The 17,064-nt window shown below is 37.2% G+C and overlaps 1 protein-coding gene across 4 annotated transcripts; it reads left to right on the top strand.

Annotated features, from left to right (window-relative positions):
- Positions 1–2,533: 2,533 nt before the first annotated feature.
- On the top strand, positions 2,534–16,502 carry LOC104245041 (replication factor C subunit 3). 4 transcript variants are annotated; one of them, XM_070156560.1, is made up of 12 exons: positions 2,534–2,617; positions 3,328–3,459; positions 3,549–3,659; positions 3,780–3,812; positions 9,322–9,490; positions 10,159–10,340; positions 11,298–11,434; positions 11,583–11,681; positions 12,205–12,274; positions 12,350–12,424; positions 13,259–13,304; positions 16,278–16,502. In XM_070156560.1, the coding sequence occupies exons 2-12, from the start codon at positions 3,376–3,378 to the stop codon at positions 16,334–16,336; spliced, it is 1,065 nt and encodes a 354-aa protein (XP_070012661.1). In that variant the 5' UTR covers positions 2,534–2,617; positions 3,328–3,375; the 3' UTR covers positions 16,337–16,502. The 4 variants fall into 4 exon arrangements, with proteins under 4 accessions (XP_070012661.1, XP_070012664.1, XP_070012663.1 ...); XM_070156563.1 differs by having other exon boundaries at positions 2,591–2,617; positions 3,353–3,459; XM_070156562.1 differs by lacking the exon at positions 2,534–2,617 and adding an exon at positions 2,634–2,772 and having other exon boundaries at positions 3,353–3,459.
- The last annotated feature ends 562 nt before the right edge of the window (positions 16,503–17,064 follow it).

The following is a 17,064-nucleotide window of genomic DNA, read 5'->3' as shown; positions in this document are numbered from 1 at the left end:
ATGATTTAGGAGTTGAAGACAAAGATGGAAGTGAATTCAAATTGTGGGGGATACTATCAACTGAAGGTAATTAAGTGGAGGAGAAAGTGATGGTAATTGTGGTTGAGAAGAGATTGTACGAGAATGGAGGAAAAACTGAAGGTAAATCGTGGGGGTGAGGTGGGGTGGGGGGAATTAACTGAAGGTAAATCGTAGGGGGTATGGGGGGGTGGGAGGAGAGAGAGGCGGGTAAACCAAATAACGTGAAAATACAGTCCTAAAATCACGCCTAAAATAAATGAAGGAATAATTATACCCTTAATTTGAATTATGGTATATAAAAGGTAATTTGGTATGCTTAAATGTAATTAACACAATCCTTAAACAATGAAGGTAATACTGTTTGATATATGGTATAGATAGGTAAAAATCCCTTAGAAAAACGACATGAGCACAAACCTTGGTATTTGGTACCTATTACTTGCCTACGCCGATGTATTAATATTTTTCAAACATCATAAGTTCATCGAATTTTAATAAACATTAAACTCATAATTACAAAATAAGTGATTTTTTGACCCTTTTTTATGGTCCAAAATAAGTGATTTTTGCAGATTTCAAAAATGAATTAATTATTTTTTACCTAAATTGCCCTTGAAGTAAATAGCGTTGGAGTATGTGTCAGGAGTGTTTATGTGAGATACTAAAGGTTAGTATGGTCAATTTCATTGCTAATTAATGTTAAAAGGTGGATTCCTTAATCTGTATGAAAATAGCCAAAAAATAACTTATTTTAGACCGGATGAATTAACAAATTAATGGTGAGAATATAAATATGAATATTAAATTCATTAAATATAAATGCAGAATCCACAGTGGCTAGTAGGCTGTTAGTCAGGGGCCACTTTCTCCTCATTACGGTTGGCAACTTACATATTACATATTAAAGGGAAGCAAATCTCATTTTGAATGTCCAAATTACCCTTTCAATATTTTTAAATAATTATTGCAGCAATCAAAGAAATTCAACAGAAAGTTTGTTGTGGGAGTAGGTGATCTGTCCCTACTCTCGAGATCCATACTAAAGAATAGCGGAGACGGGATTTTGTATATAAATTTTTATATTAGGAATCACATTGTGCTGAAGTTGTGGTTGCCGCCATCCACCAAAGTCAGATATTTTTGGTAGCTATAAATAGCGGTAACAAAATGGTTTTAAAAAAATAGTTAACCATCCATATTATTCACTAGAAAATGGGTTGGATTATGAACTTTTTAAAAACATATCAAATATGGATAAAAACGATATTATTCATTTAGAAAATGGATGACCAATGAGTTTTACTTTTATATTTATAAAGTCGACTAGGAATTCTTCCAAAGGTGATCATATTCAAGAAGTCATAAATACTATGATTACCCATATTATTCGCCAGTTAACCCGTTTTTTATCTGTATTAAATATGGGTCGGTCGGATAATTTATTAGTGTTTCACTACCGTTTTCAACCTGAGCCATATCCGACCTGACCCACCCGGTTGCCACTCCTAGGTACAAATAAAAAAAATTCACTATCGGGATAGTTTATTTTGAAGTATAAAAAATTAATTTCACTGTATTTTTTCCTTATCACTTATAGATCATTTGGTTTCAATATAATATTTTGCATGACTAGCCTAACTTTAGACCGTTATGTTTGATTACTCATATTGTTAGATTGCAAGCCAAGTTTGCAGCTGCATGACAAAACAACAACAATAACAATAACAACACAGTAAAATCTTATAAGTAGAGTCTGCGGGGGCGAATGTAGCGCATTGTCGACGAGTTCAATTGAACCCATAATTTTTGATACGGAGTAAAATTTATATGTAAAAATTTATTAAAATTATAAAAATAGTAGGTATGAACCCATAACTTTAAAAATATAACGAGTTCAATGCTAAAAACTTTAAAAGTTGAACCCATTGAATTTAAATCCTGAATTCGCCCCTGAGAGTCTGGGGCGGGTAGAGTGTACGTAAATCTTATTCCTATCCCGAGGGGGTTGAGAGACTATTTTCGGTAGACCCTCGACTCAAAAAGACAAAAAGAGAGACAATATAGAATCAAATGAAACTCTCCGGTAACAACATAAGTCATTGATCAATATGCTTATTTTTCTAATAATTTTACCAATTTATACCTCGATCCACTAGTATTCATATCCTACAGAAAAACAGTCATTTCATTCGGCACAATACTCAAACATACATCATATTAATTAATAAATGGTGTTTTTATTGTAAATCATTATAAAATCAATTATACAATATGCTACGTTAAGTTGTGGACGGTCTTGAGTGCTTAAAGTTGATTAAATGTCACATAATTTTTAAAAATTGGATACATTTTACATAGGGGTGCTCAAAGTGGATATCTAATGCCATTTTTGCTGCTTTATAGCTGGGTAGGCCCAATAGCCCAACCCTAGTAAGTAGCCCATCTAGCACAACATCCAAGTTAGGGCGAAAACGACATCGTTCGCATTTGGCGGGGAATTGATCTTTTACACATTCTGCTACACTTGCCTCTTTTTAGTCTGCTCATTCACTGACAGCCTTCCCAAGCACCCCAAGGCAAATTGGTTGCGAATCAGGTCAAAATTTCTTCACTTTTCTTTGTTTCCGAATCTTGAAAGTCACAAAAAATCTGATGAATTTCACTGGAAAAAATTGTTGTTGAAGATTTCTAGAGTTGGATTTGCGAACCATTGTAAACCCTCAACTTTAAATTAAATTGAAGAAGCAGCTTGTAAGCATTTCTTTGGTCGAAAATGTACCTAAGGCCTGTGTTATTTCGTGCTTATTTTTCTTCGAAGAAGTAATTTTGCATACAACTTGATTGCCTATATGCATGGCCATTGTGCATAGAGCATTTCTCGTTTTTTTTTTGCGGAAGTATTTACTATGAAATGCTTGGCTTTATACTACTTTACTCCTCACCTGAGCCTTTCTTTGCCTCTGATAATAGCTACTTACTTCATGATCTTTCTATTTGCTCTTTATTTTATGCTATTTTAAATTTTTTGAGTTTTTTGACAGTGAAATTCTGCATACTACTTTATTTAGTGGTTTCAATCAGACTTATATAGTTGGTCTAGCTTTTTCAATCCCCAAGACTTATATAGTTGGTCGCGAATTGATCTCGGTAGTTTTGCTTGGGGATTGTTTAATATGTAATTGGAAAATTAAACTTCAAAAATTACAGTGCTTTCCATTTTTGTCTAGCATAAGAATTATAAAAATAAAAATTGTTTAACAAAAAAAAAAGAATTATAAAAATTTGTCGCCTAATATCTACTCTCAGGCTCCTGTTTTCCACATTCTCTTAGAGTAGTTTGGCTCAAATTTGAAGATGTTGTGGGTCGACAAGTACCGCCCCAAAACCCTAGACAAAGTTATTGTCCACGAGGATGTTGCTCAAAATCTTCAAAAGCTGGTAAAACTTCTTTTTATTTGTAGTATACACCTTTGTGAATTCTCGAATTATTCACTATTTGTGACCCTTTTCTTTATGCTTACTATTAGGTGTCAGCGGGAGATTGTCCTCATCTTCTCTTTTATGGCCCTTCCGGATCAGGGAAGAAAACTCTGATTATGGCACTTCTGAGGCAGATTTTTGGTCCAAGTGCCGATAAGGTAACTCCGTCTCTTTTCAATTGATTTCTTTTTATGTGTTTTCTTCGCTAAAATATGAAATTTGCTGCTTAATTGATCTCTAAAGTAATATGATTTCCATTGGTTGGACAACTGATGCAGGTTAAGGTTGAGAACAAGATTTGGAAAGTTGATGTAAGCTTTTCCTTGAATTTCTTTTTTCAGGGTGCAAGTATGTTAATGTGAATTCGGTGTATAGCTGTATTATTCTTAGTTCTGTACATATATCAAAATATTTAGATCAGTAGGTTCCTATTTTTTTCAAGGCAAGGCGCTGCTCAAGTCAACAATATAAGGAAAAACATTAAGAAGAAATCTTGGTACTTGAAGTGTCTAGAGAATATTTCAATGCCTTTTTTATTTAAAAGTAAGACATGGAAAAAACAACTGAAGAATCCAACAATTGACAAAGTTACTTAATAATTACAACTCAATCTGGTGCCTTAACGAGTAGTCAGGAAGTTTGTCTCATGCATTACAAGCACTACCGTAATCAGAGCATAACGATAATACAAACTAAAGTAGAAAAATGAAGCCCATCGTCCTCCCAATCCAACTTGGCAAATATCTTGCAAGCTTCCAACACTGGTTGTCGAGGTGTTTGCTTTTGAGGGAAATAAAGTTGGAAGATCTATTCCATCCAATAATTGTTCTTCATATTGCATAAACATGGAATATTTAGATGACACAATGGATAGCCCATTGAGTTAGCGTTCTGGTCTATTTCTTTATGTTTTTTAGTGGCTGCTTCTTTTTCAATCCTGCTTAGAAATGCTTTTCTTGAGTCGGGGGTCTATCGAAAACAACCTCTTACCTCCACATGGCCCCAGTTCACGAACCTGGCTCTGATACCAATTGTTACAGGGCCAATTTTAGCACAATTGACACTGCACGACAGTAGCCAAATTCTCAGCCACTCAGCCTTACTTTTTCGCACACAGTTTGACACTTAGAATTATTTCTGACTTGTAAGACGTAGCAGCACACAGTAGTACGGGTAAAATCCAACCTTATTCAATTCTCGCAGAAATGTACAAAAGCATCTTGTTGGAAGGCTCACATATGCTACTTGCCTTAGCCAACGAAATACAACATATAAAAGGGGGCTGCCAATGGCAGATTACAAAGGGGCAGTTACACTGGGGCAGTTATACAATGTGCCTTGCACATGACTAGCCTAAAAACAAGAATAACTACTTAGTTATATTTTGAATTCAAACTTTCCCACGAAATTGAATCCATCTTCAGCATTTTGGCCAACTGCAACATATGTATTGCACATGGCTAAACTTCCACAGCACATGCGCATCACACTTCTTCAGTCACATGACTTGCACACTTATTCTACAGCTTTTGCCCACACTTTGTCTTCCTGCCTTGCCTCGTCTTTGGACCATGCCTCGCCCATAAGCTCATGACAATGTCTTGTCACAACCTTTGTCGTCCCACTGATCCGTACGCATGCCTTAGCCAAGTGCTATGCGCCTTCGTTTGCCATAGCCGTCGCCCACAATCAAGGATGCCTTGCCAACACCAAAGACACCTTGCCTAGCTGACTTGCCTAAGTCCATGCACTAACTTAGACACATTTCCAGTTCCGCACATTGATTGCCAACACCCGCACAAACCTATGCCAAGGGGCAACGTACAACCCCTTGACATAGATTCTGCCCGACATCCGTCATGTCTCAATATTAGGGGCTAACAAACCACCCCCACTAGTTGAACTCGATGCCTTCGTGGAAGCTGATTTCAAGTAGTCCTCTATTTGCTGTTCATATTGCCACAATGAAGCACCCTTTTCTCAAGTCGCATCTGCCTCGGGCTTTCCTTTCCACAGAATCAGAAATTCTGTCCGCCCGTTTTTCTTATGCATCCCAAGAACCTGGTGGTCAAGAATCTTCTCAATTTCTTCCTCAAGCTGAGTGCACATTTTAGGAGGAGCTCTCTTTGTTCTGTCAAAGGAGCAGCTTTCTTTGAACAACATATCAAACGTACCACTGCTTTCTTTGAGTTATCTAAGGCCTTATGTTGAAGATCCGGACAGGCACAAAACAAAGAGAGCTCCTCCTGAGGTGCGCACTCAGCTTGAGGAAGAAATTGAGAAGATTCTTGACCATCAGGTTCTTAGGATGCATAAGAAAAACAAGCAGACATAATTTCTGATTCTGTGGAAAGGAAAGCCCGAGGCAGATGCGACTTGGGAAAAGGGTGCTTCATTGTGGCAATATGAACAGCAAATAGAGGACTTCTTGAAATCAGCCTCCACGAGGGCATCGAGTTCAACTAGTGGGGGTGGTTTGTTAGCCCCTAATATTGAGACATGACGGATGTCGGGCAGAATCTATGTCAAAGGCTTGTACATTGCCCCTTGGCATAGGTTTGTGCGGGTGTTGGCAAGCAATGTGCGGAGCTGAAGGTGCGTCTAAGTTAGTGCATGGACTTAGACAAGTCAGCTAGACAAGGTGCCTTGGGTGATGACAAGGCAACCTTGATTGTGGGCAACGGCTATAGCAAATGAAAGGCGCATGACACTTGACTAAGGCATGCGTGCGGATCAGTGGGACGTCTAAGTTTGTGACAAGACATGGTCATGAGCTTATGGGCGAGGCATGTTCCAAAGACAAAGCAAGGCAGTGTGGGCAAAAGTTGTAGAACAAGTGTGCAAGTCATGTGCTGTTGAAGTTTAGCCATGTGCAATGCACATGTTGTAGTTGGCCAAAATGCTAAAGAGGGATTCAATTTCGTGGGAAAGTTTGAAATCAAAATATAACTATGTAGTTATGCTTGTTTTTAGCCTGGTCATGTGAAAGGCACATTGTATAATTGCCCCTTTGTAATGTGCCATATGCAGCCCCTTTTATATGTTGTAATTTCGTTGGTTCAAAGGCAAGTAGCATGTGTGACCCTTCTAACTGAGTTCCTTTGTAAATTCTGCGAGAATTGAATAAAGGTTGGGTTTTACCCATACTACTGTGTGTTGCTACGTTTTGCTAAGTTTGAAATAATCAAGTTCTAAACTGTGTGCGAAAAAAGTAAGGCTGAGTGGTTGAGAGTTTGGCTTCTGCCGTGCAGTGTCAATTGTGCTAAAATTGGCCTTGTAACAACGCTACCCTCCCAGGCCCCACTTGTGGAGTACACTAGATATGTTGTTTTTTAGTGGCCATACATATACTTTAGTTTAGCTATACTCGTAAAAAAAAGATACTTTAGTCTAGCTAAAAGAGGCAAGAGGAAAGTGGGATTTAAGAATGACCTTAATCTTTTTTTTATAAGATAAGTAAATATTATTAAGGCAAGGACCAAGATGGTACTGCAAAATACAAAACTACATTAGTACAGAGGTCATCATATAGCAATTAAGCACACTCATCTCAATGAATCTAAAAAGTATAAAACATCCCCTTACACCAATGCAACAGATTTTCTAAACAATTATACTTTACAACTGCTATCTGTTTCTTGTCTTTATCAGAACACCTCCTATTCCTTTCTAACCATATACTCCATAAGATGTATAGAGGAGCTGTTCTCCAAATTTTCTTTCTGTTTCCTCCAATCTTCTGTGCTTTCCAGCTTGACAAACTCTGCACATCTCTAGGCATCACCCAGTGCACTCCAAATAATCATAACACAACAGAGTTTGCCCGGCAAAAACACAGTGGTATGTGATTTCTTGATACTACTTCCTTCTCACATAGATAGCACCTGCTACACATTATAAATCCTCTCCTCTGGAGCAGATCTTGAGTTAGACAGGCATTTTTAGTAGCAACCCACCCAAAACATGCCACTTTTGATGGTGCTTTAGTCTTCCATATCATCTTCCAAGGCCATGCCTCCTTCCAATTATTCAAATATTCTTGAAACATATTATAGCAGCTACTTTCTGTAAAAATTCCTTCATTGTCCGTCAGCCACACCAGTGAGTCATTCTTTGAACTCTCCAGTTTGAAGGCTTCTAAAACAGCCAACAGCTGACTGATTTCATCTATTTCCCTTAATCGTTCCTGCTATGATGTGAGCACCAGCCCTACCAGCCCTGTTCTCATCTATCTCTTTCTCTTCTTGCATTTCTAGAGTTCAATATTTTCTGCCCTCGTGTTTGACTTGTAGTTGTCATTCCTACATTGTTCAGAAAGTGGAGGGCGCTGAACAGAAAATAAGTTGTCTTTAATGAGCAACAACTTTAGTTTTTGCATTATTTGTGTTTTTGCATTTTTTTTGGTGAAGTTGAAGAAGAAGGAATAGGGAATTTTTGAAGCGTTTTGAGAGCCTTGTCTGAAGAGTGAAAAGTTCTATTTTGATCCTCTTATACTTTTGGTGCACAGCGGCCGTACCTACTTATAGATAGTTGGTTAGAGTTTTGGGAGATTTAATGTACAGTGCAGCTGAACTTCTTTTGTGAAGTTATCATGATCTTGATGTACTTTTAATAAATTCTTTTGATTTGTAAAAGAAAAGAAAGAGGGTCAGTAGCTTGGATAGAAAATCCCATTCCTTTGCTGTAGTTTTTTGTGGCAAGAATTTATGATTGATATTGTGTCAGCTTGAATGATGCACATGTAGTTGTAGAGATTCCTTTTTAATGTGTTTTTGCTTTAAATATAAAATACATGACTCATCATCAGACATTGATGCTAGAGGGAAAGGATGTATTCACACAATTTGTATGGATGAAAAAAGTATAATTGGTTTTATATTTTTTTTTTAACAAAACTTAGGGTGCAATCAATAGAGATCTACTTTTGGTAAAAGCGACAACAACCAGTGACTTCCATGGTTAGGGATCAATTGCAACTGATATCCTTCTTTCTTTCTATATTCTTTAATTCTTTTAGAAGTTTTAGTTTTACTTTACCCATGTGTGTGTATTTTTTTCTCTTTGTTTTAGTAACATAGTATGTGGATTTCAAGTTTAAAGAATATAAAGGATAGGCAACATGTGAATGCACAAGTTCCATAAATTTTAACTTCAGGAGAAGTATTGCTAGTTAAATTGAAATAAACAGAAGTGTCAAAATCATGATAATCCTTTTGATTCCTCATAATGCTTTTTCCATTTAAAGAGGCAGAAAATTTAGGCAACCACAAAATAAAATGAAATGTGTTACTATCAGTTACGAAAGCTACTTTGATCCAGTTGATGTCTGGAACTGATTAATTCAAGTATTTATTCATAAAAATTCTTATAAAAAAGGTACTTATTCATAAACTTACTTTGATACATTCTTTACATATTAACAACATTTAATTATTTATTGCATTTGAGAAAACATATTGGACTGTGATGACCTTAAATGGAGTGACATGGATAGTCAGGAACTGAGAATACATATAGCCGACCCCAACTTGCTTGGGATTGAGGGTGTTGTTGCGTTTGAGAAAACAGATCCCTCTTTTTGTGCAAGTATGCCTCTAATCTATTTGTCAACACTGAGAAATTTGATATTCAAGAGCAGATGGAAATGGATCTTTGAGGTGAGAGACATTTTGCTAGAGAGGAAAACATTAGTTAGAAAAGGAAATAACGAGGAGCATTACTTCTTGCATTGGCGGGGATTCACCCATACCCGTTTTCTGGGAATTGAAAACAAGCATGGTGATTCGCCGATGTTAATTTGATTTATGCTTTTCTTCTCAGGCTGGTCCGAGGACAATTGATGTGGAGCTCACAACATTATCAAGCACCAACCATGTGGAATTGAGTCCAAGTGATGCTGGATTTCAGGATAGATACGTTGTTCAAGAGATAATCAAAGAAATGGCCAAGAATAGACCAATTGACACTAAAGGAAAGAAGGGGTTTAAAGGTGATTCAACAACTTTATCTTTTGATTCTAATCCAGGGAGAAGTTGTAGAAGTTCTGAGTTCTGACTCACCTTTTGTGTTTTATTTTCATCTGTGTTCTCGTGCTTTTATTTTACAAACTCCTAATACTTTTCATTTGTATTTACATAATATTGGCATGTGATTAGCCTAAATGGAGTAGCACGGTCAGCTAGCATTCATATAGCCTACCCAACTTGTTTGGGATTGAGGCGTGTTTTTTTGTTCACGTGGTTTTATATGGAGTAGGGTCCTAAGACCTTACCATGTCAAGGATGCAATGAAAAAGGCTGACAGCACTAATGTCTGCTGCATTTTTAGACTAAACAGAGGCCAACACGGGAAAGGAAAGAGTAATGGGAAAAGGTTTAAGATATGTAATGATTTTCTTATTTGCCTAAGTAACGAATTATTTGCCCAGTTTGGGTTCATGCCGGGCCGCTCCACTACGGAAGCTATCCACCTTATAGGAGGTTTATTGACTTGGAGAAAGCATATGATAAGGTTCCTAGGGAGGTGCTCTGGAGATGTCTTTTCTCTAGTTTGAGTTGTTTACCAGCAGCATTATGTAGATAAGCCGTATTACTTGTAATTTGTGGATTACTTATATAAGCTATCTAGCTGATAATATTTCATTTTGGTAAATGTTAGTATTAGTGCTAAATGAAGTTGACAAGCTCTCAAGAGAAGCACAACATTCACTTCGAAGAACAATGGAGAAGTACAGTGCGTCGTGCCGCCTAATTCTATGCTCTAACAGTTCTTCAAAGGTTACAGAAGCAGTCCGCTCACGATGCCTTAATGTGAGAATAAATGCGCCAATGGAGGAAGAGGTCAGTGAAATTCAGTTGTCCCACAGTTGATATGACTACTATGTCTTCTTCTCTTTTCCCTTTTTTTCCTGCATTCTTACTACAAAGTGAGGAGTGGAAGTGTGTTCTGTATAACAATTGCCTGCATCTTCTAGGCTCAGGCTTGCTTTAGACTAGTGTGTTTGTCTGGTCTTTCCTCCAGGACCCATTTAATGGTGGAGAGTTTTTCAGTAATGACATACATTGACTCACCAAAATGGGTTCCAAGTGAAGTGGCCTGCTGCACTTGTTTAGACGAGGTGGACTATAAATGCCCATATTCAGTTGTGTTGGTTAATTGTGTGACACAGAAAGTGCTCTTTTTGAGGAAAGGGTGTTTGTTCATCGTTGAAATAGTTTGAGCAGTCTTTACTCTTATATACCAATTTGTGCCTTAGATAATAGATGTAAGCTCATTAAGGAGAACATTTACCTAGTCAACACATTAAACAGTTGTAGGATACAAGTGTAGCATACTTGTAAAACTTATCGTCACATGAGTTTGTTTAATTTTTCCTACAATTTGAACTCTTTCGTTATATTTGGATAAAGTTTAAGAACAATTGATCATTTTCTTGATCCTACTTCAGTTTTTGTTTAATCATGGATAGGCACCGCATGATTCAGTGATATTCCACTAACATGTTGTAGTGTCCAGGAAAAGATGTGTCTAAGATTAATATTTGACTTTAGAAATCACCTCAACTGAAGGGCTATACAACATGTGGTTTTGAGGACCCTGTAACTCTAGTTGACCTAATGCGTAATTTACGTTGGTGTGTGTCCGTCAGGAAGTTCTCTGAGTCTTGTAAATCATTTAAACTTTCTAAATCGGAGTATATATACAGCCTGGTTAGTCATGTAGCAAATGTTGTTGACATGTTCTTTGATTATTTGGTGCATTCCTGAAATTCTCTTACAATATCTCTTGTTCGGCAGATTGTTAATGTTTTGGATTTTATTGCCAAAAAGGAAGGACTTCAACTTCCACAAGGATTTGCTGCTCGCATTGCGGAAAAGTCCAATAGGAATCTGAGGAGGGCAGTCTTGACGTTTGAGACTTGTCGTGTTCAACAGTTGAGCTCGTAACACCTTGGCTGGACTGATTTGTCTTAGCTTCTTGCTAGCTTGAGCTGCTAAATCCAAGCTTTTCACATATTATTTGAACTATTTGCACCAGAGTTTCCTTATGCATGTGTTGACCCCTTGTACTATTTGCCTAAGGTATCCCTTCACAAACAACCAAGCTATACCTCCAATGGACTGGGAGCAATATCTTTCAGAAATTGCATCAGACATAATGAAAGAGCAGAGCCCTAAAAGGTACAGCTGCAGTCCATCTAAATAGGGTATTCAATGTTCAGCAAGTGATTTCAGAAGCTTATGCTTTATGATGACAAAGATGATTGTTTTCTTTTTCAGCTCTGAAGTATTATATCAATGTGCTCTGGATAACTGTGTTTTAATTGTCTAACTTTGGAACTAGAGGTTGACACTAGAGATACAAGGCAACTGAAGGTTTAACTTTGAGAAAAGGGAAACTGTATAGTGGAGGAGTCTAGGCTTTTGAGTGCAAAGAGAAGAGTATGTTATTGCTAAGAAAATAGACCTTAGGCCTAACTCAAACTCAAAAGGTAGCTCATGAGGTGAACGATTGCTTAAGACTATATAAGGAGACAACAATTAATTCTCTCAACGAACGTGGGACACTTAAAACCCCTGGTACACTAGGGCTGAACGTCTAGAGCATGGACAACATAACTTGTCTCCTTTTTGTACTAATGACAGCACCTCAAAACTATAATACATTTGCCTCTTTATCTAAACTGCAATGCATTTGTTTCAGGTTGTTTGAGGTTAGGGGAAAGTTATATGAGCTACTAACAAATTGTATTCCACCTGAAATTATTTTGAAGGTAAGGTCTTTCCCCCTCTCTTATAAGGTGTTAGAAATTCTTTGTTTTTTTTATTGATTCTACCTTTGACTGCAGAGGCTGCTTTTCGAACTATTGAAGAAATTGGATTCAGAGTTGAAGCATGAGGTGTCCCACTGGGCTGCTTATTACGTAAGTTGTTGAGCTACATAATGTAGCACGTTGGATATTTAAGGGAATCAAAGGAACTTATAGATGTCTTGACTACCCCAACCATGGCCTTACGGGTTTGGATTGGATGACCAAATTCCTTCGCGTAGTACTAGAATCAACCTTTAGTAATTTATTCTCGCACTTGTAAGTTGGATTCAGGTCCATGTGTGAACTTAGAGGGTGTTTGGATTGGCTTTTAAAAAATAGTTTATAAGTTAAAAGCCAAAAATCATAAGTTGGTAATACCCAAGTTTTTGCTTTTGGCTTATTTTTGTACTTTTCATGCCTAAAAGTAAGTGCTTTTAAGCACTTTTTATCATTGCCAAACACCACAAAAACTAAAGATGTGCTTAAAATTCAATAAGCACTTAAAATAAGCCAATCCTAACACCCTCTTAGAATTGGTTAAACATGCTGGAAGGTAAGGGTGTTTGTGGTTTGATTTGAGTTGGTTTTTACCTAAAAGAAGACCAACATCACTACTATGATATGCAGAAGAAAATTGCTTAATATCCAGGTAGGCGCAAATATTGAAGCAATCCGTAACTAGAAAGGATTAATTGTTTCTTTAAGCGATAGTAACTAAAGAGTCAGCTGTGTTTCCTTATGTTGTGTGTGTGTGTGTGTGTGTGGGTGGGGGGGGGGGGGCTAACAGATGCTTTATATGCAATGTCATGTGATTCATTAGGTTATATTGCTCTTCTGCTTTATAGATTCTTCTGGAATTTTTCCTGTGCATGGATGAATTATGCAGATTAATAAAAAGAAAATTAAAACATTCCATAATTTAGAAAATTTCTCACTGTCTTTCAGGAGCATAGGATGCGCCTGGGACAGAAGGCTATATTTCATCTTGAAGGTATTGTATAACCTTTCAATCAAAAGTACTTTGAGCATAATGTGAAAATGGCTTAGACTGGCTGTGTTGAAGTGGAAACTTGTTACCTCTAGAAAAAACAGAAAATCTAAAGCATTTTCCATTCAGAGCAGTGTAAACATGTCACCTCTAGATAAGGAAAACTTTCCTTCACTTTCTGTTTTGCTTGCCAAATAGGAAAAAGGGACATTATGAGAGGCTTTTGCTTCCATCCTATTCTCTTCTATTGAACCATCCCAATATGCGAGCATTTCTCTCTAGTTTTCATCTTGAATTGAACTATATTGGAAGTTTAACATTGCTGAATCTTTTCCAAGTATTATGATGTAGATAGCCTATTAGAATTCCTCAGTCTATTAAATCTCTAGTTTTCATCTCGAATCAAACTATATAGGATAAATGAGGTCCTTACATACATGAATGTCAGGTGTTTTAGGTGTATCTCATAGGTCACAACTGAATGTTAGGCACTAGAAATCAATTTTAAGAAAAAAGGTTGATATGATGTGGAAAAATTAATTAGATATGTCTAGATATAGCTGCCTGGGGCTTTCTATTTGTAAGAAAGCAGCATGATGTTTGAGTTAAGCACATGTCACGGTTTCGAACCTTGCCATAGTCAAAGCCTGGGTATTAAGTGGAGTAGGGTAGAGGGGGTGCCCATTATCCACAGAGTATCAAACTGTGTGCCACAGACCCTGAGGGATTTATCAGTTACAAAAAATATATTAGATGAATAAATAAATAATAGGGCTAGATATAGCTTAACGTCGGACCTCTGAAATAGAATATACATTGACTTGAGAAAAGGATACATGAAGGACTTGTAGAAATAAAATAAACCCGAGTTAAGTTGAGAGAATAAGCACTTCTATGAGATGCACACTTACTTTCAGGTTTCTTTATTAGATGCAAGCTTCGTGATAAGCTAATGTCAAGGACATGTAATCACTACTCAGAACAACAAAACAACAACGACCCAGTATAATCCCACAAGTGGGGTCTGGGGAGGGTAATATGTACGCAGACCTTACCCCTACCCCGAAGGGTAGAGAGGCTGTAATCACTACTCAGAATGTAACATAAATTACCTGATCTGCCTTTAATTTTCACTGTACATGGATTTCCCGTGTACCAACCTGTTCTTTTGTTGTAGAAAAGACATCAAAAAGTTGAGTACTTGATTGGCTCACCCATTATATTGTTAGAAGTAACATTTCAGCATTCTGACGTTCCGGCCGATTACCACCTTTCTGCCTGAGTGCTTTATCTCTTCTCCTCAAATATTAGATTCTCAAGATTCTGTTTATGGTTTGCTCAGAAATGTCTTATTAATACAACAAGACATGGATACCTGGGATTTGTCAATAACAGACAATACTAGAAGCTATGGTAGTAGGAAGGAATTTTTTAGCTTTCTGCTTGTTGGATTGACTCGACAACATTGTCCATATAGTTGAATACATAATTTCATCAGCTGCGTGTGTAATATACTTAAATCCCTGTCTAGCATCATAGCGAGCATATCGACAAAGGGTTAGGATATAGACATAATTCATTATTGGGTAAAGATCACTTTAGCCCGCGGCCGAAACTATTTACATCTGGTAGCCGCAAAAGTGTATAAAATAATTTTTTGTATATAACATACAAATATATATATATATATATTGTTTTGAGAGCGTCATTTTTCCTTCATTATTTATAAGTGACTATGAGTGCATGATAGTGTGTGAAGAGTGTTGATGGACAACTTGAATAGAATGATTGAAGCTAAGGAGTAATACTTCAATTGTTATGGGGTGCCTGTGTCACGGGCTTAACTCAAGTAAGCTACGTGCGGACAACTGGACAGCCTATATGCTGCTCCAAGCTTCAGTCCTAACCTAGAAACAAGCACAAACTCGTGCTCAAGCTAAGGCAAACACACACACACACAAGTGCTGGAAAAACAGTGAAGTAAAAGGCACCAACGCCAATATTCTGGATTTACTTGATACAAAGGGAAATTACAAAGTGTATGAGATGCCTTTGACAAAGGGCTTATACATGTATATATAATAATCAGATGCCCCGTTTCATATGCCTTTGACCCAAGCTTTAACCATATGAAACGGGGCATTTGAAATCACATGTATAAGCCCTTTGTCAAAGGCATCTCATACACTTTGTAATTTCCCTTTGTATCAAGTAAATCCAGAAAATTGGCGTTGGTGCCTTTTACTTCACTGTTTTTCCACCACTTGTGTGTGTGTGTTTGCCTTAGCTTGAGTACGAGTTTGTGCTTCTTTCTTGGTTAGGACTGAAGCTTGGAGCAGCATATAGGCTGTCCAGTTGTCCGCACGTAGCTTACTTGAGTTAAGCCCGTGACAGCCTGTTTCGTAGGAAATAAGTTTTTGAACAGTAGGAAATAAGAACATTAGCTTTTTTTGTTTTCCTAATTAGTCTTCCTACTTTTAGTCTGATATATTGGTAACTTGGAGCTGAGAAACTTGAGGGATTTAACGCAAATTGACTACTGATGAGAAGGGGCTCAATATGAATTGGAAATATATTTACTTTACACCATTAAACAACCCAATTAAGAGCCATCAAAATCAATTAGATTCTACCATCTTCCCACCCATGGTGACGGGATGATCCCACCCCAGGTGATACTGCAAAATTCTATCAATAAACGATGGTAGTGCTTTCATTACAATCTGGAAAATAATCAATGGAAGCAAGAGGATTGCTTAACTCTATTCATCAGCATTTATCTTCAGGTCTATGACTGTATACTCTCTGTTGTTTGGCGGAGACAAACATACCTAATTCGATAAGCGTCATTGATGTTTATAGTTATGCTACATTGCATACATACTGTGGGTAACCGCGAATTCTTGGTGTCATGTATAGATGTTATTTCATATTAGGAGCTCATTTTCGTACGTTCATCTTTGATTTGTTTTGCAGCATTTGTGGCCAAATTCATGAGCATCTACAAGAGTTTTCTCATTTCAACATTTGGCTAGAATAGGTGTGAAGTACTATGGAACTATTCGGCAGGAGGAAGAACTTTTTTTGTTCCATTGTACCAATCTCCTATGTGTTTTAATTTTCTTGGGGCGTGTAGTCGTGATTAGGTATTATTGTACCTGAATTATATGCCAATTTGATCAAGTATCTTATTTCTCTTTACCTTGATATTCTATCAGAAGAGGGCTTCACAGCTTCTACCTTTGAAGTTGGAAGTGTAAGGCAAAAGGGTGTCCATCATGTCTTGGTCGGTACAACAGAAAATGGACGTGCTAATGCATATATAGTGAAGGTTGGCCTGAAGCTTGGTCGGCCTTGGTCCTTCCATATTTTGCTTCTCAAGTAGTGTCAAAAACTCTTTTAAGCCATTTTTACATGCTCAATTATTCATTGCGTCTGTATTCATTTTGCTTAATTTCGGTTCTCTTATTTCTCTTTACCTCTTTTAAGCCATTTTTACATCCTCCCTATTCCACCCTCCATTTTAAATACAATACTATTTCCACAAGCTGAAGCCCATCTAACTCAGTTCTCGTGTTCGATTCAAATCCAATCTCCTTACTTGCTTCACGACCAGAGGAAAATTTAAGAGGTAAAATCTGAAAGAGGAAATGAGCACCAAAAAGGATTAAACTTCGTGGTTTACTTGATAAACGCCATTATTTGGTCGCATATTCCTCATAAAAAGGTCTAAACATCATGCTGCAATGGAAACATATCCTCA

The sequence above is a fragment of the Nicotiana sylvestris genome, chromosome 9 (assembly GCF_000393655.2).
Source record: "Nicotiana sylvestris chromosome 9, ASM39365v2, whole genome shotgun sequence".
Lineage (NCBI taxonomy): Eukaryota > Viridiplantae > Streptophyta > Magnoliopsida > Solanales > Solanaceae > Nicotiana > Nicotiana sylvestris.
This window is presented reverse-complemented; position numbering and strand designations above follow the sequence as displayed.